The sequence below is a fragment of the Lycium ferocissimum genome, chromosome 12, assembly GCF_029784015.1.
Source record: "Lycium ferocissimum isolate CSIRO_LF1 chromosome 12, AGI_CSIRO_Lferr_CH_V1, whole genome shotgun sequence".
Lineage (NCBI taxonomy): Eukaryota > Viridiplantae > Streptophyta > Magnoliopsida > Solanales > Solanaceae > Lycium > Lycium ferocissimum.
This window is the reverse complement of record NC_081353.1, coordinates 27021826-27049352: the sequence shown is the minus strand read 5'-3', so window position 1 is coordinate 27049352 and position 27527 is coordinate 27021826. Positions and strand designations below refer to the sequence as shown.

At 30.1% G+C, this 27527-nt stretch overlaps 5 protein-coding genes across 5 annotated transcripts; 2 read left to right on the top strand and 3 right to left on the bottom strand.

Moving 5' to 3' along the window:
* Positions 1 to 885: 885 nt before the first annotated feature.
* On the bottom strand, positions 886 to 2211 carry LOC132040311 (defensin-like protein P322). Its single transcript, XM_059430949.1, has 2 exons — positions 1992 to 2211; positions 886 to 1134 (listed from the first exon to the last, which is right to left on the bottom strand). The coding sequence occupies exons 1-2, from the start codon at positions 2053 to 2055 to the stop codon at positions 965 to 967; spliced, it is 234 nt and encodes a 77-aa protein (XP_059286932.1). The 5' UTR covers positions 2056 to 2211; the 3' UTR covers positions 886 to 964.
* Positions 2212 to 4465: 2254 nt separating this feature from the next.
* LOC132040312 (defensin-like protein P322) lies at positions 4466 to 5385 on the bottom strand. The gene is made up of 2 exons (XM_059430950.1): positions 5255 to 5385; positions 4466 to 4811 (listed from the first exon to the last, which is right to left on the bottom strand). Exons 1-2 carry the CDS (start codon positions 5316 to 5318, stop codon positions 4642 to 4644), a joined length of 234 nt encoding a protein of 77 aa, XP_059286933.1. The 5' UTR covers positions 5319 to 5385; the 3' UTR covers positions 4466 to 4641.
* Positions 5386 to 9142: 3757 nt separating this feature from the next.
* On the top strand, positions 9143 to 10552 carry LOC132039158 (uncharacterized). Its single transcript, XM_059429702.1, has 2 exons — positions 9143 to 10010; positions 10164 to 10552. The coding sequence occupies exons 1-2, from the start codon at positions 9143 to 9145 to the stop codon at positions 10550 to 10552; spliced, it is 1257 nt and encodes a 418-aa protein (XP_059285685.1).
* Position 10553: 1 nt separating this feature from the next.
* On the top strand, positions 10554 to 11021 carry LOC132039157 (uncharacterized). The gene has a single exon (XM_059429700.1). It carries the CDS (start codon positions 10554 to 10556, stop codon positions 11019 to 11021), a length of 468 nt encoding a protein of 155 aa, XP_059285683.1.
* Positions 11022 to 15773: 4752 nt separating this feature from the next.
* On the bottom strand, positions 15774 to 16820 carry LOC132040330 (defensin-like protein P322). Its single transcript, XM_059430970.1, has 2 exons — positions 16663 to 16820; positions 15774 to 16150 (listed from the first exon to the last, which is right to left on the bottom strand). Exons 1-2 carry the CDS (start codon positions 16724 to 16726, stop codon positions 15978 to 15980), a joined length of 237 nt encoding a protein of 78 aa, XP_059286953.1. The 5' UTR covers positions 16727 to 16820; the 3' UTR covers positions 15774 to 15977.
* Between the last annotated feature and the right edge of the window lie 10707 nt (positions 16821 to 27527).

Here is a 27527-nt window from a genome sequence, read left to right as displayed (position 1 = left end):
TACTAGTTTGTCTAATATATCTATATCTAACTGACAATCTTAATGAACTTTTCTCTTATCCTAGAAAGTAATTTAATGATTTCATCAACAAACGTTGAATCTTATTGCACATAACACAAAATCTTACAACAACTTAAGATGAAGGAAATTAAATGATTTTCCCTCTCTAAACGGTCGTGGATTACGTTTTCACAATTGATAAAATAATAAAAAGTTTAAAAAATTTCTCGAACACTATCGGCGCAATGCGCAAGTCCTATACTAATTAAATTTTTTATTCGAGGGTCCGAAACAGCTTTACTCCTAAACATTATTCAGAAAAGGATCATATTTAAATCCCCCCCACAATATCGTTCATTTCTACCTCCTTTTCACTATTCGAATATAAATACCTATGGGGTTATACTTTTGCGCAAATATGTTTGTCATCCGTTAAAGGATCTTGTGCAGTTGTGCCAACCTTAAAATAGACATGTCGAGAGCGTGAGATTAATATAGAGGATCCAATTTATTTAAGCAAACCAATGCGCAAACTGCAACCCATAAACCGACTCATCTGAACACATTTGCCTCTACTCAAATACTATCTTAACTCAAATTTATTAAGTTAAAAATTAATAAAATTGAATGACCATTCAAGCAACCAGCTCATATTCTGACATGTTGAGCTCTTTTTCAAAAGATTTTTGAAGAAACCACCTAATCCCCCCCCCCCCCCCCCCTTGGATTAATTACTTTCTTGCTAATAAAAATAATGTTTTTACTGTCCTTTTATTTAACAAAACAAGAATCAAGACCTCCCCACCCACATACACATACACTAGACACTACACACAAATTAGAGGACAGAAAAGAAATTATCCATAATGTTGCAGAAACAAGAAATAGCACAAACTTTGAACCATCTTATCCAAGAATTTCTCACAAACTTCTTTTTTACATATGTGAATAATAATACTTTTAATTAACATGGCTTAGAGCATATGCAACGGAAGTGGGGTCCAAGACATTCGCCATCGGTAAATCCTTCTGCCTCACAGACGTCGAGGCAGTTCTCGCTCAAACATTCCCCCTTGAAATGGCGGCTCGGGGACTGGCAAGTTCTTGCCTCTGCAATTTGCATCGATCCCATCTCTATAAAAACACATTCATGTTAGAGAAAAAGTGAGATCCAAGATTTTAAGTTAATAAATCGATAAAAAAAAAAATATTAACGACAGACAACTTTTATGGCTAAATAACAAAAAATTTGTTTGCTAATCCTATTTAACGATTATTAGAGATTGATTCTCAAAATTATGTTAGTTATGAGCTATTTAATGACAAATTAATTAGCGGCTAATTTCATAGCTATTCATGTTTTTATTTTAAAGTAGTGGATGCCAAATGTATAGTGTACATTAATATCTCACAAAGTATAAATGTTTACTTCCTCCATTGCAATTTATGTGTCTTACTCTTATTTTTAGTTTGTTTCGGGAAGAATACCAATATTATATTTTGTTGGTTCATAATTTCAACATTCTCCCATTACCCTTAACAAAACCAGTTCTTAATTAGACAAAACATGTGTAACAATATAAGTTTTCAAACGGTATTTTTATTATATTACACACATTTTAATTAATTAAAATTTACAAGATTCAAAAATCTTCCTTACATTCTTAAATGTTGAATCCAATCAAAGACACAAAAATGAAACGGAGGGAGTATTTAGATATGCGCCCCTGCTAAAAAAATATATTATGATATGACAATAGTGACTGCTTTAACACGGAGCCCCCAATATAGTGAGATGGTCAAAATCTTTTCTATCAGTACTCTTTAACAAAAGGTCTCAGATTTAGGCCATTTGGATAATGAATCTCTTGGTAGGAAGTGTTTTATTCCCCGAATAGCCTTTATCAACGTGATATCGAAAGAATCGGGCTAATTAATTTCAAATATAGAATGCTTAAATTAAAATATTGATAAGGAAGAAGAAGTCAAACCAGTAGCCATGACAAGCATTGCTAGAAGTACCACAGTAGCAAAGTAACGCATGGAGTGTGCCATTTCACAACCAAATATTTGAGAGAGAAACAATTTTGATATAAATGAGAGAGTCAAATAATGATATCCAAGAAATAATTTTGGTTTGTATATTCCTTCTCCAATTGGATTCAATAAATAGATACGGTAATTAGCTTAAAGTAGGAAACCATAAGTCATAACTAAAACGGAAATAAAATAAAAATATCATATACAGAGAATCAACTAATATAAGGTACCTAATAATTACTCCTTTTTTCCATTTTACATATACTTCCAATTTCACTAAGATCATAAAGTAAATTTTGATGAGATGAAAGTAAATACATGAAGATTACGGTAATCCACTAGACCTCTACATTGGTGAGGGGGTTGGGCCTTGTTTGGGCCAGAAAAGAGAAAGGTCAGCCAAACAATCGGCCCATAATAGATTTTGGGCAATTTGCAAGATTGTCCTTCACTGGGGTGGTCTTTAATTTTTATCCCTCAAATTGGTGGTCTTTAATTTTTTACCTTCACTAAAAATCCCTTGCGTTCAACCCTCGTCACCAAAAATTTAAAAAAAATCACAAGGTAGAATTTAGATTCACAAGGCAGAGTTTTGCATGCAAAGGTAGAGTTTCAAACTATGCCTTAAGGCAGGATTTATTTTTTTCCTTACTCTACCTTAAGGTAGAGTTTTGCATTCAAACATCTGCCTTGCAATTTTTTTTTTTTTTTTACTAAGCTAAGATTCGAACCCAGAACCTCGGGGTATTAGGCGAAGAACAAAAATTAAAGACCAGCCCAAAAGAAGAGAAATCCGCACGAAAAAAAGATAGATTTTCTACGGCATGATTAATGTATAGGGGCGGAGCAAGAAAGTTACTCTGGACTCGACTAAACCCAATAAGTTTAGTCAAAATTTTGTATTAAAATATTAATTAAATGTTAAACCGACAGTTACAAGCATCTGCATTGCCTTCCTAAAACTTAGATCCCATAAAGTTACAAATTATGGCTCCACTCTGAGATAGTAAATTCTGGACATCAAATGATTAAGCGGAAAAAGTATATAGGATCATCAGTTCGTTCATGCAGAGACAATTTTGATTATAATGTCATTAGATAAGTGAAAGGATGACATATAATGAAGTGAAAATAACATATTGTGGATATTGTTACAAAAACAAACTAAACTAAACTTCACTCACTTCACGAGTTTAAAAGTGGAACAAAAGTGGTGGTAATAATTATACTATAATTTGCCTTTACTACAAATTGAATCAATTAAAAAAACACGAGCTTGTTTAGTGGTATTGATTTGGTCTTAAGCATTCATCGCGCGGTATAAACCCGTTAAACTTATTTGGATATATTTAACGATAGTCTATTTTAAAAATGAACTCTTACATCACAATTCATTTCAATGTTTATCTTGAAATAGTTTCAATGAAAGAAAATATTTACAACAAAAAATGCATTGCATGCCTTTTAATGTATAAGCTTTAACAACCCCATAAGCAAGAAGCAACAAATCATTAATTGTTTCATAAGTTATTAACATACAATAGAAATTCTTTTTCCATTTTATATAATCTCATGGTCAAATTATTTTCAAAAATAGAACACTTGTTTAAATCACAAAAAGGTATTGATGTGGCACAATCGTGAAGAAACCCTTGAGAACTAGTTCAAAAGTAGAGATGAAAACTCTAATATCGCTGTTCAGATTTCATTTTGGACAAAACTAATTTACTCCTACTCCTAAACATTATTAGGAAAAGGATCATACTTATCCCCCCATCATCCCCCCGCCACCCCACCCCACCCCCACCCATCCCCCCTTAAAATAAAAACAAAATACCGTTAATTTCTACTCTCATTTTCACTATTCGAATATAAATACTTCTAGTATTATAATTTTATCCAAAGATGTTTGTCATCCGTTAAAGGATCTTATGTCAACCTTAAAATAGACATGTCGAGAGCTTGAGATTAATTTAAAGGATCCAATTCATTTGAGCAAACCAATGCGCAAATTGTAACCCATAGTCATATCCATCTGAACACATTTGCCTCTACTCAAATACTATCTTAACTCAAATTTATTAGGTTAAAAATAAAATTGAATGAGCATTCAGGCAACCAGCTCATATTCTGACATATTGAGCTCTTTTTCAAAAGATTTTTGAAGAAAACACCTACTAAAGTATGTAAAAGATTACATACATGATAATTCAATTTCAAAAACTTCCAGCGGTTAATTAAACCCCCCACCCCCACCCCCCCCCCCCACCCCTCGATTAATCACTTTCTTGCTAATAAAAATAATATGTTTACTTCCCTTCTTTTATTTAACAAAACAAGAATCAAGACCTCGGATCCCCACCTCACATGCACATACAATTGACACTACACACAAATTAGAGGACAGAAGACAAATTATCATAATGTTGTAGAAACAAGAAATGCACCACATGAATTACGAGTCTATTGCACCGTAATTGCATACAATCAAAGATCACGACTAACTTTAGAAACAAAACTAGCACAAATTGAACCATCTTATTCAAGAGTTTCTCACAAACTTCTTTTTTACATATATGAATAATATAATAATACTCTTAATTAACATGGCTTAGTGCAGATGCAACGGTAGTGAAGTCCACGACAGTCGCCATCGGTAAATCCTTCTGACTCACATACGACGAGGCAGTTCTCGCTCAAACATTCCCCCTTGTATAGGCGGCTCGGGGACTGGCAAGTTCTTGCCTCTGCAATTTGCGTCGATCCCATCTCTGTTAAAACACATTCATGTTAGAGAAAATGTGAGATTCAAGATTTTAAGTTAATAAATCGATTAAAAAAAAAATTAACGACAGACAACTTTTATAGCTAAATAAGGTAAAATTGTTATATAACGATGTATTAGAGATTGATTCTCTATGAATTATTGAGCCACAAATTAGCGACGAATTTCATAGCTAATTCCTGTTTTTATTTTAAAGTGGTGGATGCCAAATGTATAGTGTGCATTATTATTATTATTCTCACAAAGTATAAATGTTTACTTAGAGTAACGAAGGTCTCAGATTTAGGCCATTTGAATAATGAATCTCTTTGTAGGAAGTGTTTTATTCCCAAAATAGCCTTATCAATGCGATATCGAAAGAATTGAGTCAATTAATTTTAAATATAGAATGCTTAGATTAAAATATTGATAAGGAAGAAGAAGACGAACCAATAGCCATCACAAGCATTGCTAGAAGTAACACGGTAGCAAAGAAACGCATGGAGTGTGCCATTTTCACAGCCAGATACAATTTTTGTATATCTATATGAGTGTCAAACAATGATATCCAAAAATAATTTTGGTTTGTATATTTCTTCTCCAATTGGAGTTAATATATAGATACTGTGATTGGCTTAAACTAGGAAACCATAAGTCTTAACTAAAAAGGAAACAAAATAAATATATCATATTCAGAGAATCGACTAAGGTACCTAATATTTTATATACAAAGTAAGAAAATAAACACAAGACCCAACAGTGTAAAGGAAATAAATTAATTACAAGGAAATTGATCCTTTTTTTTTCTTTGGTAACTGAAAATTGATATATTTCCTTAACTAGCTTGCTGAATTCCCACCTCAAGTTGGCACATAGAAATCTTTATGTAAAATGTCTTTTGAAAGGAATATCTTTTGGTGTTGGGTTGACGAGTGAAATAATTTTTATATCTACCAAACACTACAAGAAGGTACAGAAATGGTAACAACTTTTTGGCAACAAAAATAATATTATTAGCAAAATTTAATATTTGACAACAACTTAATTTTATTATATATGAGGAAACTTTTAAAAATGAACTTCTTTTTTCTTGCCAAATACTTTAATTTTGTTGCCATATATTGATTATTGTTGCAAAAAGTAATTTTGGCGAATGAGAAAAAGTTGTTATACGTCGTTGTAATAACAATGGGGAAAAGTTTACGCAACAACAAAAAATATTTTTTAAAAGATTTTTTTTTAATGAATAAATAATACTTGCTTGATAATAAAAAAAATTGTTGGCAAATATCTTCTTTCTTGTAGTGAAAGATTGATATGAATATCTATATAACATAAATAAGATAGTGTTTTGATGAAATTTTGATTATAAGAAATGTTGATGATAATGTTTAAATTAAAAGTTCTCAAGGAAAATGACTTTATGTCCGTGAGGGGAAGTCACTTTTCCCCTTTTAGTAGGAAATATTCTCCGTGTAAAACATTTTTCGGTGACCAAACACAAGAAATAATTTTCTGATAGAAAACATTTTTCTTCAATGATTCGTCGTATCAGATACACTACAATTAATTTAAAGAGAGCATGTCCTAAGGTTTTGTTTAAAGAGAGCATGTCCTAAGGTTTTGTTCTTTCTCTTTTGCAGGTGAATTTGCAAAGTAGGACTACTGGATTCTAATAGCGTTGTGGTCAAGGAAGAAGGTCGGGGTCAAAGACGGATCCAGGATTTAAACTTTTGGGGTTCAACCTTTTAATATTCTTAATTGAACCCATTATATTTTAAAAGTTATGGGTTCATATCTACTATTTATTATAATTTTAATAAACTTTTGCACATAAATTTATGCTCCGCATTGATTAGGAGTTCAAATGAACCCCACCTTTAAGGCTACATACGCCCCTGGGGTTGACCCCAAACTAACTTGGTATGTCTTATCCTAGTTATCTAATGCACATTATCGATTCCTCTAAATAATTATGCACCTTTGACCCTTCGTTGTCAAGATAAAAATAATGATCTAGGATATGACACAGGGGCGAATAAATTTTGGGTCACGTGAACACATGGTCACTCGACTAATCTCGATATATTATATGTATAATTCTGAAAATATAAATATATCTAATATTAACTAAATGGTTATCTTTGTATTCTCGAGGACACGGGTTCAATCCCATAATTTGGTGGCTTTTAAATTTTTGCTATTATTTTCTAAAACCATTTTACCTTCCTTTTTATATTATTACTCAAGTAAAAAAGACACGGGTTCAATCCCCAACTTGAGTCATGATCAGAAACTTGGAAACCCATAGTTGATAGCTAATGAACCCACCAAAATCCCAAAATCCATCAAGTAAAATTAAAGTCTCAAGTTTCAAAAGACAAAATCTATTCTCCATTCTCATAGTTATTCTCTAATCCCAAAACAAAATATCTCAAAACAACAAGGTGTCCGGTAAGTTTTGAATTCGAATTTCGAACACCCTTTTGGTCTTTTTATTGATTTTTGAATTTGGGTTTTTGAATTTTATTGGTTTTTTTGAGTTTTTGAATTTTGGGGTTTATGGATTTTGACTTTTGAAAGCTTATTTTCTTGGTTCTTTTGAATTTTGGGGTTTATGGGTTTTAAGCAATTTGACAAATTTTCATTTTTAGGTTGGAGTCATCATTTTGTTTCGAAAGAGAAGTACCATTTGCACTGGGGCCTTAAAGTTTTGGACCTCTTGGATCGTATTTGCACTAAATTTTGAGCTCGATAGACGGTAATGAACACTTCTCTAAATTTTGAATGCGTAAGGGGTCTGATTCCTCTAATTTATTATCGGACAAGGCTCAAATATGCCATCCAACTATCGGAAATGGCTCATTTATGCCATTCGTCAATAGTTTGGCTCATTTATGTCATCGAACTATAGGAAATGGCTCATTTATGCCATCGAACTATAGGAAATAGCTCATTTATGCTACTCATCAATATTTTGACTCATTTATGCCATCGCTCGTTACCAAAATGACTCATCCATGCCATTTTTATTAACGCCGATTTTATAATACCAGATATGACACGTGGCCTTCAATTAGAGGTCTATGTCGTTTAATTAAACCAGCCTAATTTTAAATACCAAATTAATAAAAAATCAGACCCATATACCTCACCCACCCACAACCATAATCTAGTTGGAGGCCACGTGTCATATATGGTATTGTAAAACCAACTTTAATGCCACGTGTCATATATGGTATTGTAAAACCAACTTTAATGAAATATGGCATGGATAAGTCATTTTTATTAACGGACGATGGCATAAATGAGTCAAACTATTGATGAGTGGCATAAATGAGTCATTTCCTATAGTTCGATGGCATAATGAGCCTTTCCTATAGTTCGATGGCATAAATGAGCCAAACTATTGACGAATGGCATAAATGAGCCATTTCCGATAGTTGGATGGCATATTTGAGTCTTTTCCGATTTATTATAAATGTGAAAGGGTCTGATTCCCTTATATTTGAATGCGAAAGGGGGTGTGATTCCTCTATTTTATTATAAATTTGGAAGGGTGTGATTCCCTTATTTTTTAATGCGAAAGGGGTGTGATTCCTCCATTTTATTACAAATTTGGAAGGGTGTGATTCCCTTATTTTTGAATGCGAAAGGGGTGTGATTCCTCTATGTTATTACAAATTTGGAAGGGTGCGATACCCTTATATTTTAATGTGAAAGGGGTATTATTCCCCTATTTTATTATGAATTTGCAAGAGATAAATTTGTGACTAAGTTGAATAGTTATTTAAATTTGTAGGAATCAAAATAGATAAATACGTGACTAAGTTGTACATTGGACAACCAAGTTCTAGTAGCCGTCCATCCGTTAGTTCGCATATAGCTCCAGAAATTCAAAGAGAGACAATTTCACCCCCTCCTTCAAATGTTGATTGTAGTCTTGAGTTGGGCTCTCTTGAACGTGATCCCAAAGAAAGAAGACCCATTTTTCAGTTTAGTCCTGATATTCGAGATAAAGTGATGAGATATTATATTGAGATGGGGCCTTATCAACCGGAACTGAAAGTATTTCCTAAAACTAAATCTGGGGACAAGATGCGTCAATTTAATCCTGATTAGTATAAGCCTCCATATTCTGGTTGGTTGGAATATAGCATAAAAGATGATGTTGCATGTTGTTTGTGCTGTTATTTGTTCAAGAATGAATTTGAAAGTCGTGGTAATGCGGGGAGAGCATTTGGAGACGATGGTTTTAAAAGTTGGAACCATGGTCCGGCGAGACTTAAATCACATGTTGGTGAAGTAAATAGTACTCATAATAAATGTTTTAATAGGATGCTAGATTTGAAAAACCAACGTCAATCGATTCGAGCTTCTTTTTCCAATCTCAATGAGAAAGACAAGAGTGATTATCAAATTCGCTTAAATGTCTCGATTAATGTGGTAATGTTTATGCTAAGAAATGGATTATCATTTCGTGGTCATGATGAGAGTGAAGATTCCGAATACAAAGGTCTTTTTCTTGAACTTTTGGAATTTCATGGAAATAACCATCCGGATGTGGAAAAGGTAATATTACAACATGCTCCAAAAAATGATATGATGATTTGTTCGACAATTCAAAAGGATATCATGGATTCTTGTGCTAAAGAAACAATTAAAGCTATCATCAAAGACTTGGATGGTGATTATTTTGGTATATTAGTTGATGAATCAAAGGACATCTCACATAAAGAGCAAATGGCCCTAGTCTTGCGACACGTTGACAAAAGTGGAGAGTTGATAGAGCGCTTTTTGGGCATTGTCCATGTGAGTGATACATCTGCAAGATCATTACAGAAAGCAATTTATTCTTTACTTGAGGATCACTTGCAATGTTTATCAAAATTACGTGGACAAGGTTACGATGGAGCTAGTAATATGCAAGGAGAAAAATATGGCCTAAAGTCTTTGATTTTGCAAGATGCTCCATCTGCATATTGTATTCACTATTTTGCTAATCAGTTGCAATTGGCACTTGTCGCTCTGTCTAGAAAACATTCGGCTGTGAAAAATTTCATTTATGTTGTCACTAATATATTGAATACTATTGGAACATCTTTTAAGCGCAGGGAATTACTTCGACAACACCAAGTGGAGAAGTTGGAAGAATTGCTTAAAGTCGGAGAGATTTTTACTGGGCAAGGATTGAATCAAGAATGTGGTCTCTAATGACCCGGTGATACTCGTTGGGGATCTCATTTTAAGACCTTGGAAAATTTCATGATTATATTTTCTTCAATTTCTAACGTACTTAAAGATATGAAAGAAGATTCTCCACTCAAGCTTGATAGACTTGCAGTATGAAATCTTCTAGATAACATTCAGGAATTTGAATTTGTCTTTATTTTGCATTTGGTGTTCAAGATGTTGCTTTTTACAAATGAATTGAACAGAGCTTTACAAAAGAAAGATCAAGATATCGTCAATGCTATGGAGTTGCTTAACCTTGCAAAGATAAGATTGCAAAAAATGAGAGAAAGTGAATTGGAGTCTTTGATCGATGACGTTTATTCATTTTGTGGAAAACATGAAATTTTGATTCCCAAAATGGATGATGACTATCCAAGATCGAAGCGTAAGAGGTCCGGAGTTTCATATTTACATCACTTTCATGTGGAAGTATTTTATGCAGTTATTGATTTGCAACTTCAGGAGCTCAATAATCGTTTTGATGTTGTGGCTAGTGACTTACTCGATCCTTAGTATGGCTAATTTGAATCCCGTTGATTCATTTGCTAATTTTGACGAGAATAGGCTAATGAAGTTGGCCGGGTATTACAAAAGTGAGTTTGGTGATAACCAACTTCGAGATCTCAGTTACCAGCTTGATAGTTTCATTGTGTATGCTCGGCAGTGTGATAGCAAGTTTCTCAACTTGAAGGGGATTAAGGATCTTGCTATTGTGATGGCAAAAATAAAATTGGATCAAACTTGGTCTCTTGTTCATTTACTTGTGAAGCTGACATTGATTTTACATGCTGCTACTGCAAGTGTGGAAAGAGCATTTTCCTCAATGAAGCTCATAAAAAATGATCTACGCAATCGCGTTGGTGAAGAATTTCTAAATGGTTGTTTAGTTTGTAAGATAGAGCGTAAGGTATTTGCAACTATAAGCAATGATGCGATTATGGATCGTTTTCAAAGGATGAAGCCTCGTCGAGTACAATTGTAATAGAAGGGTTGTTTAGTTTTTTGAATTTCATTAGCTCTTTACTCTTATGATAGGCCCTTGGATTTGTCAGCTCTTTAGACTTATGATAGGTTTTTATTATCTTTGTATGAGTTGATATTTCCTTTTCTTTTGTAACTATGCATCTCTTTGATGTCATTGTAATTATAAAACAACTTACTTCTTAACAAAATGTAATTAATTATCTTTTGCTCGGGAAATCGATGTCCCCATAAAAATTTATATTTTATCTTAAAGCAATGGTGAACCCATCCTCATGAAATCCTGAATTCGCCTCTGATATCACACATTCAATGTCCCTGAAGAGTAAAGGTTTAAGTTTCATGAGCAACTTTTTGGTGGTACTTAGATGATATATAGTACTTCGTACTACGATCTTATTTACCTAGCCATCAGTTTATTACTAATTGCTACTTCTTTTCTTTATTCGTATTTTTGCCAGCTATATGAATTTCACATTAAGGAAAGTTTAAAAAAGAACCAAGTACCACCATGAAACTTAAATCGGAACTCTTCAGAGACATGAAGTGAATGATATCCAAGATCATGATGTTTATCTTGACAACGAAGGGTCAAAGGAGGAGAATTATTTGGGAGAGCGTCGATAATGTGCATTAGATAATAAGAAGAAAACAAACCTGCAGGTCCAGGGGCCGACCTTGAACTTCTCACAAGAGCAAGGTTAAGTACAAATATGAATTTAGAAGAAAAGGTTATTGTTTTGGTCTCATTACCTGATTTATTATTATCTAAAGTTAGGCTTCATGGAAGAAGAATATTGAAGAAAGAGATTAAAAATATCAGATGAAAATTTACATCTATATGTAGAGAAAGTGATGAGGATTAGGAAGAAGTCCTAATTTATAGAAAGAAAATAAGGTTAATCAGTTTGCAGTAGTAACATTTTTCTACATCAATCTATCACTTAATTGCATTAAATTATCATTGTTTGGTGTATGTATTGAGTTCTGATATTTTTCTCCATAGCAGGGGTTAGGTACTCAGGCTGAAGAGGCAAGACAGGAAGGACCACTGTTCTGTCCGTAGGCAGACATAGTCATCAATTACCTATTAATTCTGATCTTTCAATTGAGTACTTTTGATCCCTTGAATAGTGTTCATAAATTTGTTGTGATTATCAATTGTTTATGTTAAGCTTACACTGTTATACTTTCATATTCGATAGTACGTACTAAAATAGTTCAACTGCAATATACCTTTTACATAGTAACCAGAGACACGTTTTTCAATTAATTGAAGATTAAATATACTTAAGAACTAAAATTAGAATTTACTCATAACTGTAGGGATCTAGTAGTTCAGTTGGTTGACTACTTAAACTTTCTCCTTGTTGGTGAGGGTTTGAATCTCACGTTATTATCCCCTCCCCTACCCCCTTATGTAATAAAAAAACTTTTAAAAAAAAAATACCAATAACTAAAGCACCAAAACTGTTATTATCTCTAAACATTTACCATCAATCGGCTGAATATATTGATATTCCCCTTAAACTTGTCCATAAGTTCCATTTAGATACTTAAACCACAGCTTATTCCGGTTAAGCATTTGAGTACATGATAATATGTTCTTATTAGCAAAAATTTGGAAGAGCTTATGCGTGTGTTATCGAACGTCCATTACATAAATTAGTTAACACTTAAAATATGCCGCTTCCTTTAATTATACCAATAAGCCGTAAAACTCGACACTGACATGTATAATTAAAGGAAAAGACATATATAACTTTTGTTTTATTAACTTATCTACATAATTGAAATTTAAGAACACATAAACTTTTTCAAATTATGAGTCAGAAGTGTCTAATAGAAACACTAGCTTTATCATGTATTCAGGTACTCAATTAAAAAAGGTTACAATTCGAGTGTGTCTAAATAAAATTTATTGACAAGTTTAAAGTGTCCAACCTTTACCATTCCTTCTTCTAGTTATAAAAATATAATATTTTTTCTACTTAATTGCATTAAATTATCATTGTTTGGTGTATGTATTGAGTTCTGATATTTTTCTCCATAGCAGGGGTTAGGTACTCAGGTTGAAGAGGCAAGACAGGAAGGACCACTGTTCTGTCCGTAGACAGACGTAGTCATCAATTACCTATTAATTCTGATCTTTCAATTAAGTACTTTTGATCCCTTGAATAGTGTTCATAAATTTGTTTATGTTAAAGCTTACACTGTTACTTTCATATTCGATAGTACGCACTAAAATTGTTCAAATGCAATATATATTTTACATGGTAACCAAAGACACGTTTTGCAATTAATTGAAGATTAAATATGCTTAAAAACTAAAATTAGAATTTACCAATAACTGTAGAGATCTAGTAGCTCAATTAGTTGACTACTTGAACTTTCACCAAGAGTTCAAATCCCACGTTGTAATCCCTTTCTCCCTTTCCCCTTCCCCTATCGCCTTATATAATAAAAAAACTTTTAAAAAACAATACCAATAACTGAAGCACCAAAACTGTTATTATCTCTAAACATTTACCATCAATCGGCTAAAGGGTAAATATCTCAAAAGGTCATTGAACTTTGAGAAATTATGTAGTAAAGTCATTAAACTTTGTTACATATCAATAAAATCACTCAACTTTGGCTTATTATCTCATAAAATCACTCAACTACATGTCATTAAAAAAATCTACATGGCAATATTAATTAATTATTTTGTGTTATGTAGATGTGGGCCCCATAATAAAATAAAATAAATCTATATCTTTATACCCACACCCACTCACCAACCCTTCATCCAAATCCACAATAAAATAAAATAAATCCATATCTTTAGATGAGCAAATTCATAATTTAAACATCGTAAATTATAAAATGAGAAAGTGAATTTTGAAATATATAAATCTGTATTGATTAAACTTGTTTTTTCACAAACATATAAATCAACGCTCAAAGCATTGGATTTTATCAAACCTGCAAGTCCTTGATTAAATCCGACTGTGTCTATGAGTCAACATTTGTTATTATCAGTGGGGCTAATAACTCTTTGTTTTAGATGAAAAAAATAACTTATTTTGATTAAATACATTGCATGTATTCCCAATACTTCAAAGCCATATCGTCACTATTTTGCATCCTCTCCTCTTAGTTTTTGGCGGACTAGCTATGTGCAATTTTAAGTTGTTCTTTTTTTCTTTTCTTTTTTTTTCCTCTTTTCATGTTTATCCTTAGTTTTTGGCGGACTAGCTATGTGCAATTTTAAGTTGTTCTTTTTTTTTTTTTTTTCCTCTTTTCATGTTTATCGGTTTTACTATTAACGAATTTTATTGGTGTTAAAATTAATGTAGATTAATTATGAACCTATCACCATCAAGACCTATATACATATTTGTTCAATTTTGTACTGACATTATGTCTTAGTTACACAGATGATTTGATGTACCATAAGATAGATTATTATCATGCTCTTACAAATGTCAAGCACTAAAATAGTTTTAAATTGTTTTAATTTCAATGAATCAGCTGTGATTAGTGCTCTTCTTTTTTGTTTCAAAATTGTTATGTGTTGCTTACATAATTTAGCATTTGAGTCGATGCTTTCACATGGAACTTTTGAAACCCACAAGAAGTTTTCCTTTTTCATAATCTTTTTTTACACCATGCTGCACTTAATTAGACACTTGTCAAAACAAATAAAGTATCTTTTATTTGTGTGTGTGTGAGAGAGAGATCAAAGTGATGTTTTTCACTTATACTTCTCACAATATAAACTAAGTGAACTTTTTAACATTCTTAATTATCTTATGTGAAAAATTTACAGTTTATAGTACTTTTCTTTACAGTTTTTCGTATATCTAAATCTTAATTTCAATATTTTATAATATTCATTGTCTATTATTGTGGAAAAATGGGTTTTGGATGAAGGGTTGGTGAGTGGGTGTGGGTATAAAGATATGGATTTATTTTATTTTGTTGTGAAGAGCTTATGTGTGTGTTACCACGTCTACATGGCACACTTAAAAATAATTAATTAATATTGTCATGTCAATTTTTTTAATGATATATGTAGTTGAGTGATTTTATGAGATAATAAGAACACATAAAGTTGAGTGATTTTATTGATATGTAGCAAAGTTTAATGACTTTACTACATAATATCTCAAAGTTCAATGACCTTTTGAGATATTTACTATACTGATATTCCCCTTAAACTTGTCGTAAGTTCCATTTAGATACTTGATGAACCACGACTTATTCCGGTTGAGCATTTGAGTACATGATAATATGTTTTTATTAGCAAAAATTTGGAAGAGCTTATGTGTGTGTTATCGAACGTCCATTACATAGATTAGTTAACACTTAAAATATGCCTATTTATTTATTCCTTTAATTATACACATTAACCCCCAATAAGCCGTAAAACTCATGCTTGTTCCAATTGATCTTGACTGGCATAATTAAAGGAGAAAACATATAGTATATATATTTTGTTTGATTAACTTATCTGCATAATTGAAATTTAAGAACACATAAACTTTTTCAAATTATGAGTCAGAAGTGTCTAATAGAAATACTAACTTTATCATGTATTCAGGTGTTCAAGATATATATATATATATATATATAAAATATATATATATATATCGAGTATGTATCTAAATAAAATTTATTGACAAGTTTAAAGTGTCCAACCTTTACTCATCCTTTTAGTTATATAAAAATATAAGAATCGAGATCTATTCCTACACAAGACCACTGCAGAAAAGAAGGTAATTATCCATAATGTTGCAGAAAACAAGAAATACACCACATAAATTACGAGTCTACCACACCATAATTGCATACAATCAAAGATCACAACTAGCTTAAGAAACAAAACTAGCACAAACTTTGAACAATCATAGTGTAATTTATTCAAAGAGTTACTCTCAAACTTCTTCTTTACATATCATGAATACTACTCTTAGCATGGCCTTGTGCAGAAGCAACGGCGGCGGAGTCCACGGCAGTCACCACCGGAAAATCCTTCAGTCTCGCAAACTGAGGCACAGTTCTTCTCGCTCGCACATACGCCCTTGAAACGATGGCTCTGCGACTCGCAATGTCTTGCCTCTGCAATTCTCATTGGTCCCATCTCTGTAAATATACCTCAATGTTAGTTAGTAAGTCCATATACATCCATGTTAGAGAAAACGTGGATTCAAGATTTTAAGTTAATGGATGCCAAGTGTATACTGTTTAAAAAATTGACCTTGTATAAATAATAGTATGATTTTCGTCAAAGGTGTTCAGATGAACCCCTTCCGCTTCAATATATATATATATATATATCAGTATTCTCGCAAAGTATATATGTATATAGTCTCTCTGTTTCAATTGATGCGTCTTACTTTTTCTTTTAATCTGTTGCGAAGATAATTTCACATTTTTATATTTAGTCTAATTAGTTTTTTATTCCAACATTCTCTGATTATAGATCCTAATAGATGCCACTTATAAGAATTATGTCTTTACATAACATGTGTAAGACCTCAAAATTCAAAAGAATATTTTTGACATGTTACACAATCATTCAAAAGCTTTCTTTATATCGAATACTTAATTTATTTATTTTTAATTAAAAAAATATAAGGAAGAAGAAGACGAACCAGTGGCCATGACAAGCAATGCTAGAAGTAACACACTAGCAAAGAAGCGCATGGAGTGTGCCATTTTCAGACAGATTTTTGAGAGAGAGGCACCTTACAATTTTATGTGTTTTTTGATATATGTGAGAGCTACTGGGGCTAGTATGTCCTTATATAGGCTTATCTTGCAGAAGATAAGAAAATAAATAAATAATCAATATATGTTTTTGCTTTTTTATTGATCTCCATTTCAATTTATTTGTCTTAATTTTCTTTTTAGTCCTCTCCAAAAAGAATGTCTTTTTTTTTTTTGGGCAACTCTTTACGTTCAACTTTCCACATGCATGACATGTTTATGATCGTAAGATTCAAGAGCATTTCGGTACATTTTATATATTTTTAATTTAAGACCGCAAAATTAAATAGTTTTCTTTACTTTTTTAAATTCCGTATCATGTCAAAATCAGATAAACAAATAAAAAAGAGGGGGTGTTAAACTACTCGCTGTGTTTTAATTTCTGTCCTACTTTACTTTTTAGTTTATTTCAAAAAGGATACTATTTTGATATTGAGAAAAGACATAAAATTTCCCTCAAACTTATTCCGGAAACTTAGTTTAGCACTACAACTTTGCGGACATTTATGTACCCCTTATTCTTGTTTGAAATTAAATTAATTACCCCTTCCCAGAACAATCCCAAATTTACCTACATGAGTATTATACACGCCCCAAACACGTGTATAACACCATTTTTTTTAATAAAAAATTGTTCATTTTTTTAAATTCTATTCTCCTCCTCCTTTTCCCTTCTTCCTTCTTTCCCTATTTCTTCTTCTTTTCCATATCCATGACAGCTTAAAAGCTGCGCATTGATGGTGGTTTTTTTTTTTTCAATTATAAATATCCAGAACACACACACACACATACACTCGTCCGTAATTTAAAGAGCTTCCATAGATGAGATAGACAATCACATAGAGGACAAAAGCAAAGTCACCGGAATCCAATTTTCCGGTCAAAGTAGAACAGCTTCTTTCTCTACTTTTAGATTTGGGGAAGTATTTCAATTAGTGTTTTAGAAAGGAAATATATCCGTGGTCAACCTGATCGGAAAAAATGGAGGCCACATGTCATATTTGGTATTATAAAATCAGCGTTAATGAAAAATGTATGAATTATTTTGATATTAGGCAATGTTATAAATGAGTCAAACTATTGATGGTTGACATAAATAAATTATTTTCGATAGTTTAATAATATAAATGAATCAAACTATTGATGAGTGACATAAATGAGTCATTTTCGATAGTTTGATGTATATTTGAGCTTTTGCCAAAAAGAAAAAAAGATAATATTGTCTCGTTAAAAGATATGGAAAAGTTAGATTAAAGCAAGAAGACATTAACAAAGCTTTTACATTTCAAACGAAATTAAATAAATTAAAAGTTGGTGAAATGAGTGTCTACGTGAACGGTGAGAAATGAAAAGTTGTTGGAACTTGGAAATATTGTGTCCATATATGGTTGGCAATTCAGATCTTGCTCTTCTTTGTTGGCTTTCATCAGTATTTATTACTCTTGCTTTTAATTCATGTGGTATAAGTTTAAATTGGTATGGAATTTACAAATAAAATGAAGTTTTTTTACCTTATTATTTTATATAGATTGTTGTTTGGGGGGGGGGGGGGGCGATAGTTAGAATATTTATTTTTCATAAAATTTCAATATTTTGATACAGTAGCATATTGTTTTAATTTAAATTCACAAAATTTAAGGTCTCTTAATTTCTTAAATTTCGTTTCCAATCAAACTAAAGCATATAAAATAAAAGAAATGAAGTACTAATAAATGTCGTTTTCTTTCAACATTAATCTGATCAATCACTTTAGTTGATATATCACAAAAGGTGTGACATTGTTCCGTTAAAAATGGAGCAAAAGTTAAATTAATCATCACAGTGCAAGACATGTTTCTACCTGAAGGGTGAGAAATGAAAAAGTTGTTTGAATATTTGGTCATTCAAATCTTGCTTTTCTTTGTTGGCTCTCATTTTGTTTTATTAAATATAGAAGATGTATATAGATTGTTATCACTATGTCACGTTTATTTGTTTAGCAGGTAATTTGATTTATTTTTAAAATTACAAATCACATACTTTAAAGAGATCATTTAACTGTAAATATCATTTTTTTTTAAAATTGAAATTAGCTATGACTTTTGTCGTGAATCTGTCACTAAATTGCTCATATCTATAACAGAATCTTTTAATGATTCATCACTAATATGTCACTAAATAGAATTAGCAAAGGATTTTGCTTTTTAACTATAGAATTTATCGTCGCTAATTCTTATTTTTTCAGTAGTTCAAAAATTGTATACATTATATAATCTAAAGCCATTTGAAAAAAAAAATCAGCTATATATATATATATAAAGACTGCGTGTCCGTTATGTCACACGTTCAAACTTCGCAATATTGACTGGTGGAAGATCGTTTATATCACCAAGTTAAAATGATCTATAGAAAATAGTTTTAAAAGATAAAATAAACAACCTGTTGTAATAGAAAATGAATAATTATCCAAATACAATTTTTAATTTTACTTAGACTATCTTCATCCCCTATTACCTCTCACTTTTTCTTATTTTTCTTCTTCTTTTCGAGTTCTATTCGAACTTTTAGCTTGAGTTTAAAATTATTCCTTCCATACGTTACTTACGTGTACACTTTATGAAATACTAGATGGTTTGTGTTTTCTCATGTAAACATTAGTTAAACCAACCTTCTACATTAGACAGGTTGAATTTGAATTAATGAATATATACTTAAGTAAATAAAAGTATTTTTTTTTTATAAATTAAATTTTTAATCAAAATGATTACACAATTCAATATAATATCAAAAAGAGTCATCCGCTCATATCAAAAGCAATCTTTATGTGTTTAATTCATAAAAAGGAAAATTCAAGCTCACACATTAAAGGGGGTGATAAGATAATTAAGTAAAAAAAATAATTAGTAAGTTAATTTTTTATTAGAACTAAATAATGGACACACACTATTATACTAAGATGTCGTAGCTAAAACACTTGTCTGAGTTTGAGTTAGTAATATGTTGAATTATTGAAAGTTGACAGTAACACTTTAAAGTATCTAGACAGTACCTTAATTTGTCAGATTTCGAGAACGTGTGATGTTGCATTGGTTAAACAGAAAAGCAAATTAAAGATGAAAGTTGAAAGCTACTGCAGAATTATTTACCTGTCGTGATATTCATGAGCCATGACCAATAATTGAATTACCATCCGACATTGTTGATGACTTGTCCTCATCTTTAATAGACTTTAACCAATATCTTGATATACCAATGTCGGCAGCAAATTTTACGACTTTTTTAAGATTTTTATTTTGAATTTGAAACTTTGGCAGATAGCTAAATGGGACGTTGCCAGTTCTTACCATTCAATTGGGCCAGTAGCCGTGAGTAACTAAAATTAGAGATGGGAGCTAGAATTTTAAATTTTAAAAAAAGAAAGTTATTGAATTTTATATAAAAAATTTATATATATTAACTGGATTTTTAATATAAATATATGATTTGCGTCATAAGCTTTTGGAGAGTCAATTTGACTAATTTTGAAAGTTAAATTGAATTAGATTAATTCAATATTTTAAAATTATAATTTAGATGTTAAAAAATTATATGAAAAATATTATAAGTTGCAATTGTTACCTGCGAGGGTGGCTGAGTTGGTTCAGCTAATCGTTTATCACATGAGAGACCTGGAATCGATTCCCCTGCCAACAAACTTCTCGAAAGACATCGCCAGAACTGCCTATCTGGTTCTTACTCGTATGTGATTTGCGGGCTATTGCACTAGAAGCGGAGTTTACCCAGAGCGCACCCAAAGAGTAGTGGCTGCGGGATCCCTAATTTAAAAAAAAGTTGCAATTGTTTTCATATTAATATGATGAAAAAATATTTCTTAAAATGTTGGCAAAATTCATGTAGTTTGACTCCCAAAAATTAAAAGCATTGATGAGTAAAAATGAACGGAGGAAGTATTAAATTTTGCCGAACTCATAAGCGAAACCATATCATCCTCATTAAAAGTGTTTTCTGATATTAAAAATTCTTTGCAAGTCATGCACGTAATTAAGTGTTAAAAAGCTATTCGGCTGTGCTTGTAGCTCTCGTTAGACCATATTTAATTAGCACTTATAACTATAATAATCCTCTACTTATTCGACAAATATCTATGGTGAATGCGTGATCAATTTTGGCCCCTTTTTATCTCTATTTTCTTTAAAATATTATTATTATTCCGTGTAATGATAAAGCACATTTTGAACTTTACGGCAACTTGCTCTGAAACACAAAGGGCAACAATATCACGAAAGTGATAAGATAAAAGATATTGTGGACCACCACACACACACACACACACACACACACACACATATATATATATATATATATATATATATATATATATATATATATTCCTAATTTTATATAGAAGAGTTGGTTTCATCATCCAATAATTTTCAAATTTTTTTTTAAAATTTTTTAAAAAAAAAAAAGCCTATCGAACCTCCTACCTCATTTTTCACATCTAATACACGCAGTGTTTCAATATAAAAAAATAAAAAAGGGAGGCTTCCTCCAAAGATTTTTTTTTCCATATCCATGTTCGAACCCCTAATCCCTCCAAACTCCATCCGTCGCACAAGTTAAATTAGTATTTGTCTTAAAAGTTCATTAACTATGTATAGATTATTTATTTAGAACTAAATATAAAAAAAAAAAAAGTAAACCGGTTCCAAATTTGATTTGAATTAAATAATTTCATCAAAATGGAAGTTAAAATATGTCAAAATGAAAAGCTTTTATATAACTACCATGTAAAAATCAAACATAACTAAGATATATATATATACAACAACAACCCAAATACATATATATATATATATATATATATATATATATATTTACTACTATATAAAGTATGCCATCGTCCGTCGTCCATTAAAAAAAAAAAAAAAAATGACTAAACACCAAGCAATATAAAAAAATATTTTAACCCACCATCTCCAAACTCACGAAAAAAAAGTGGACCCCATATTAACAAAATCAACCAATATCAAAAAAAAAAAAAAGTGAACCCCATATTAAAAAACAAACAATGTCAAAAAATAGTGCATCTATTAAAAAATTAAACAACATTCATGTAATTTCCAAAGTATGTCATTAAGTTAATAATCGATTTCCACATGCGTATCAACCCAAACAAATGAAATTACAATAAAAAATATGAACATCATATTATTGCTTTTTTTCAAAAGAGATAAGAGTCAAACTATACAATTTTTTTTTTTTTTTATATTAAACCGAGATCTAATCTAGATATCGAACTATTGTATTTGCTATTCCGCCATATCATTTATTTATTATGTTTACTAAAATAAATATACTTAAAATACTTATATTTTAAAATAAGATAGAATTTAATTACTTTTTCATTTTTATTCTTATTCTAATAAATGTGAAAAGAGATTAATGTCATAAAAGAAAAAATAATATCAAATGGGGATTAAATAATGAATAAGGTAAATTAGTCAAATTATAATTCTAATTGACGTTTACTTAAAAAACCATGCAAAAAATAAAATGACAAGTAAAATGAGCTAAACCGAGAATATTTAACAAAAATTAAAAAAAAATAGCAATTCTTCGTTTAAATAGAAAATTAAATTTCTATTTTGTTTCGTTTTAAACATGTAAAACTTAATTTAACAATTTGAATTAGAATTATCCAAATAAAAATTTGATAAAAAATAATAAGTATTTTACACCTTTAAATTAATCGAATTAAAATTGAACGTATAACCGATGCTTAAATATTCTTTATTGTTTTATCTCAAAGAGAGGAAAATAGTTTCCTTTTAAACAAGCCTTCTCTTTTAAAAAGTATTAATAAATTTTTGCCGACTTTGTATTCGAAGCAAACACTAATATAATAAAATTTTGGATACGGAGCATAAACTACAATGTTATATTAATCGTGTTTTGAACATAGTGTGTGTAAGTTTATTTACTATGTTTTCTGTACTAATCTCCCTATTATGTAAATTATTTTGTGATTATTATGTTTAAGTAATTACTTATATATATATATATATATATCTTTGTCAAAAAAAAAAAAAGTATACTCCATATTAAAAAATCAAACAATATTCGTAATTTCAGTATCCATTAAGTCAATAATGATGGAGAAATGAAATTAGTGAAGAGAATGAAATTATAAAAAAACATGGACCCCATATTATTGCTTTTCGTCAAAAGGTTAAGTAGTCAAACCATACAATTTTTTTTGTTTTGTATTAGCCTGAGATCTAATCTAGATATTGAACTGTTTTATTTGCTATTTCGACATATCATTTATTTATTATGTTTACTAAAATAAATATACTTAAAATATTTATATTTTAAAACAAGATAAAATTTAATTACTTTTTCATTTTTATTCTTACTCTAATAAATGTGAAAAGAGATTAATGTCGTAAAAAAAAATATCAAATGGAAATCAAATAATGAATAAGGTAAATTGGTCAAATTATAATTCTAATTGACGTTTCATTAAAAAACCATGCAAAAGACAACATGACAAGTAAAATAAGCTAAACCGACAATATTTACTAAAAATTAAAAAATAGTATTTCTTCGTTTAAATAGAAAATCAATTTCTACTTTTTTCGTTCTAAACATGTAAAATTAATTTAATAATTTGAATTAGAATTATCCAAATCAAAATTTGATAAAAAATAATAACTATTTTACACCTTTAAATTAATCGAATTGAAATTGAAAGTATCAACTGATGCTTAAATATTGCTTTTGTTTTATCTCAAAGCGAGGAAAATAGTTTTCTTTTAAACAAGTCTTCCCTTTTAAAAAGTATTAATAGATTTTTGCTGACTTTGTATTCGTAGCAAACACTAATATAATAAAGTTTTAGATACGGAGCACAAACTACAATTTATATTAATTGTGTTTTGAACATAGTATATATATCTATATGCATAAAAACAGTACAAACTTATTTATGTTTATTAGCAATACATATATATATATATATATATATATATATATATATATATATATATATATATATATATATATATATATATATATATATATATATATATATCCAAACACAAGTACATACACGAATCATTATATCCAAAGTATGTGTGTATATATATATATATATATATATATATATATATATATATATATATATACACACACTAGTTACACGTGGCCCGTGCTTTAGCCGGCCCAAACTTTAAATATAAAAGCAATACTAATTTTCTTTTTAATATTTATTAAGTTTAAATTTCACTCATAATATTTCATGTAACAAAGTTTTATGTTAAGTTTAAAATGTGGTGATATAAGCTTACTTTTAATTAGACGAAACAAAGGGAAAAACTATATTTATTGATTGACCTCAAGAATCAATTTAGTTATTCAAATATAGTTTATGCCGAAAAATATTAATTCTAAGTTAAAATTTCTTTATACTACTTTTTGTATTTTTAGTATCTAAATTTTAATTTAAAATATTATGTTGATCTAATTCAATTTAACTTTAAAATTTAGTCAAATTGACTCCGGAAAATGAAAAGTGCCACATAAATTTAAACGGGAGCAAGAGTAATTAGTAAAATCTAATAAATGCTCAAGTTGAAAACGATAATGTGGCTCCATAATTGCCAAAATCTTACTAATGTATAATGACAAATGATATAAAGGGTAATCTAATACTCCTTTTGGATAATATTATCTTGTATTTTTAGCTTGGGCACACCCATTAAGACATAACTTATATCCCTAGAAAGTAAGAAGCATTTCACTAAATTACCTTGATTAAATAGTATCAACCTAATATGACTTTTTGGTTATGTAAAAATTCACTTATGTAAATAATGATAAATTTGGTAAATAAACTGTTAATGCCTTCTCGATTATATAAAAAAAAAATTATTTATTCGAACTAAATATAAGAGCTATAATATGAATAGAAAGAAATAAAGGGCAAGAAAAGATTCACAAAATATTACTATAATTCAATAGATACACCAATTACATAGGCCCACATAGAAATGGACGGGAGGAGAAAAAATGAGACCAAAAATAAAAATATGCAATAAAAAGACAAAGCAAAGCCAAGTGTAACAACATTATAGGATCAAAATTTTTGTGAGACTACAAAAAGTTCTCATTCTGCCTTATATATAGTAGTAATGTTTCGACCATTCAGAAATTGACATCTCAAAGATCATTTATATGTCTAGACCAAACTTGAAATAAATTAGAATTTTTGACCGAGATAAGCCATTATTTATAGCAATTCATCAAAATAATAACTTTTTTTTTGAAAATTTACAAAACTAGAATAAAAATATTTCGTAGTAACGTATTAAACATTATTTTATTCAAAAAATCTAACGGGCAAAAAAGTTAGCGGTTGACGGTATCAAAGGATAATACGTACTTGTGAGTAACGTTTTACCCTTAATACGTAACTGAGAGTAACGACTCTAAGAATTCAGCAGAGACAACTTTTGTAAGAAATCTAACACTGATTGATTTTAAAGTTGTAACCGATTCGACTTCGCTAAAACGTAACTAACAAAGAATGTTTCTCTGATCCAGTGAGCTAAGTTTAATATTTTGGTTTCAAAAGAATGAGATAGGTCACTTTCATCCAGTGAACTTATGACGGTGCAGAGTAAAAGTTATAAAAAAGATAAATACTTCATATTTCATTTTATCTTATATTAATTTAATTAGATACGAAATTTTAAAAAAATAAAAAGCCTTGTAAATTTGGTGGTTTTAATAAATATATTACAATATTTCTTATATAACTTTAAATCTGCTATGTTATATGTCGGATAAAAAAATAGTTTTAAATATAAAAAGCGGATTTTTAATAAAATGCATAAATTGAATGGAAGTGAATCTTAAAAGACCCATTTTATAATGTTCGTAAGTATAGATTAGATGTGTTTCATGGCTTACACGTGACATATCAATTGTCAGCATCATTTTAAAGTGAATTACAATTCAACGATAAAATATGCACCGCTAATGTACATGTTTTTCGTGACACATATAAGCGAGATATCATACGTATAAAACCAACAAAAATTGTTATGCAAAGACTTGAATTTTTGTCTACATCTATAATCGATTGGACAAATATTATATTCTTAAATATCTATAGTTAAGAATAAATTCACGGTAAATTTTTTCTCAAGTGTTAAAGTTTCAAAATAAAGGAACACTCCCAAACACCATATACATAATATCTTCTAAACATAGGTGGAGCTATGATTTAAAATTTAGGCGTTATGAACTCATCATCAAATGCACAACTCATTTTACTAATTGGTTTGCAATTAAAATCATTATAGCAAAAGTGATGATCTATCTCATTCTTTCAAAATCAAATGATTAAACTCGCTTACTGGATAACTGTAGAAATGTTACTGTTAGTTATGTTTGAGCCTAAATCAATCAATGTCAGATTTGGTACAAAAGTTGTTCCTGAATTCTTAGAGTCGTTACTCTCAGTTACATATTAAGAATAAAACGTTACTTACAAGTATGTAGTATCCTTTAACACCGTCAAGTACTAACTTTTTTGAATAAAATAATGCCTAATACGTTACTGCGGAATATCTTTATTCTAGTTATGTAAAAAAAAATTGAAATGCATTATTTTAGTAAATTGGTTTAAATAATGGATTACTTCGGTCCAAAACTCAAAAAATTAAGTACGATAGTACTAGGCACTAGCTAGGAAGTCCCATTTTGGGACGTAACACATTTTTTATCCAAGATGATTTCATTTCATTGTCTGAATAAAAAACGTCTAATGAATAATTAAAGATGAAGAAGTAATTATTACTCGCCATATAACTTTTGGCGGTGTGGTTGATTAAGAATTTTGGATCAATACTTTAGTTAATATTCGTATGTATGCCGAACTTTGCACAAGCAATGCTGACTTATTATTATAAGTTGGCTTATGTATGAATTAAGGTCTAGTCTATAGAAGTTTCAAGAACTCAATTTTGTCCAAAACTGATGTTTATTTCACCATATTCTTAATAGCATAGATGTGTATATGGTAGGAATTATACCTTAAAGTGAAACTTTAAAACTGGTGCCGATCACAAGGTGGAAGAAAAACCACAATGTAACTTGTGGCCTCTCATAGTTGGTAGAAATTCAAGTAAAAAGAAAAAGGAAAGGACACCGAAAAAAAAGTTAGCAGTAATTTCTAATCCTATGTGGAAAGCATGTATTTGGAAAAAGATAACAAAAGTGGGACAGTGACTAGTCTAGTCATGACTAATTGCACTTGTCTCTTTGTGAAAATTATTGCACTTCTATATTGTCGTTACTTGTCCAAAAAATAAGAAAAAAGGAAAAGGTACATGGCAAAGGAAAAGGTACATGGCGATTCACGAGTCTGTAATTCAAAATGATTTAGGCATGTTCACATTGTACGTACTCACCACCAAGTAAATAATGGAGTAAAACACTTTTGAGAAAAAGTAGTTCAAAATAAATAGTACTAGCCGTGTACTTTGAAAATTCTGTAATGTAGTGAAAGTTTTCAAGAAACGGAAGTGCTCAATGGAACCAAATGAAACTGTCGAATAAAGTCATGAACCGTGAAGTATTAATATTCACAAATCTTATGCAATTAAAATGCCACGTACTAGAGAAAATGTGTAATAACTGAACCCTCGTTTGGTTTATTTGTGTCTCATATTGTGTTTTAAGCATATTAGGTTGTTTATAT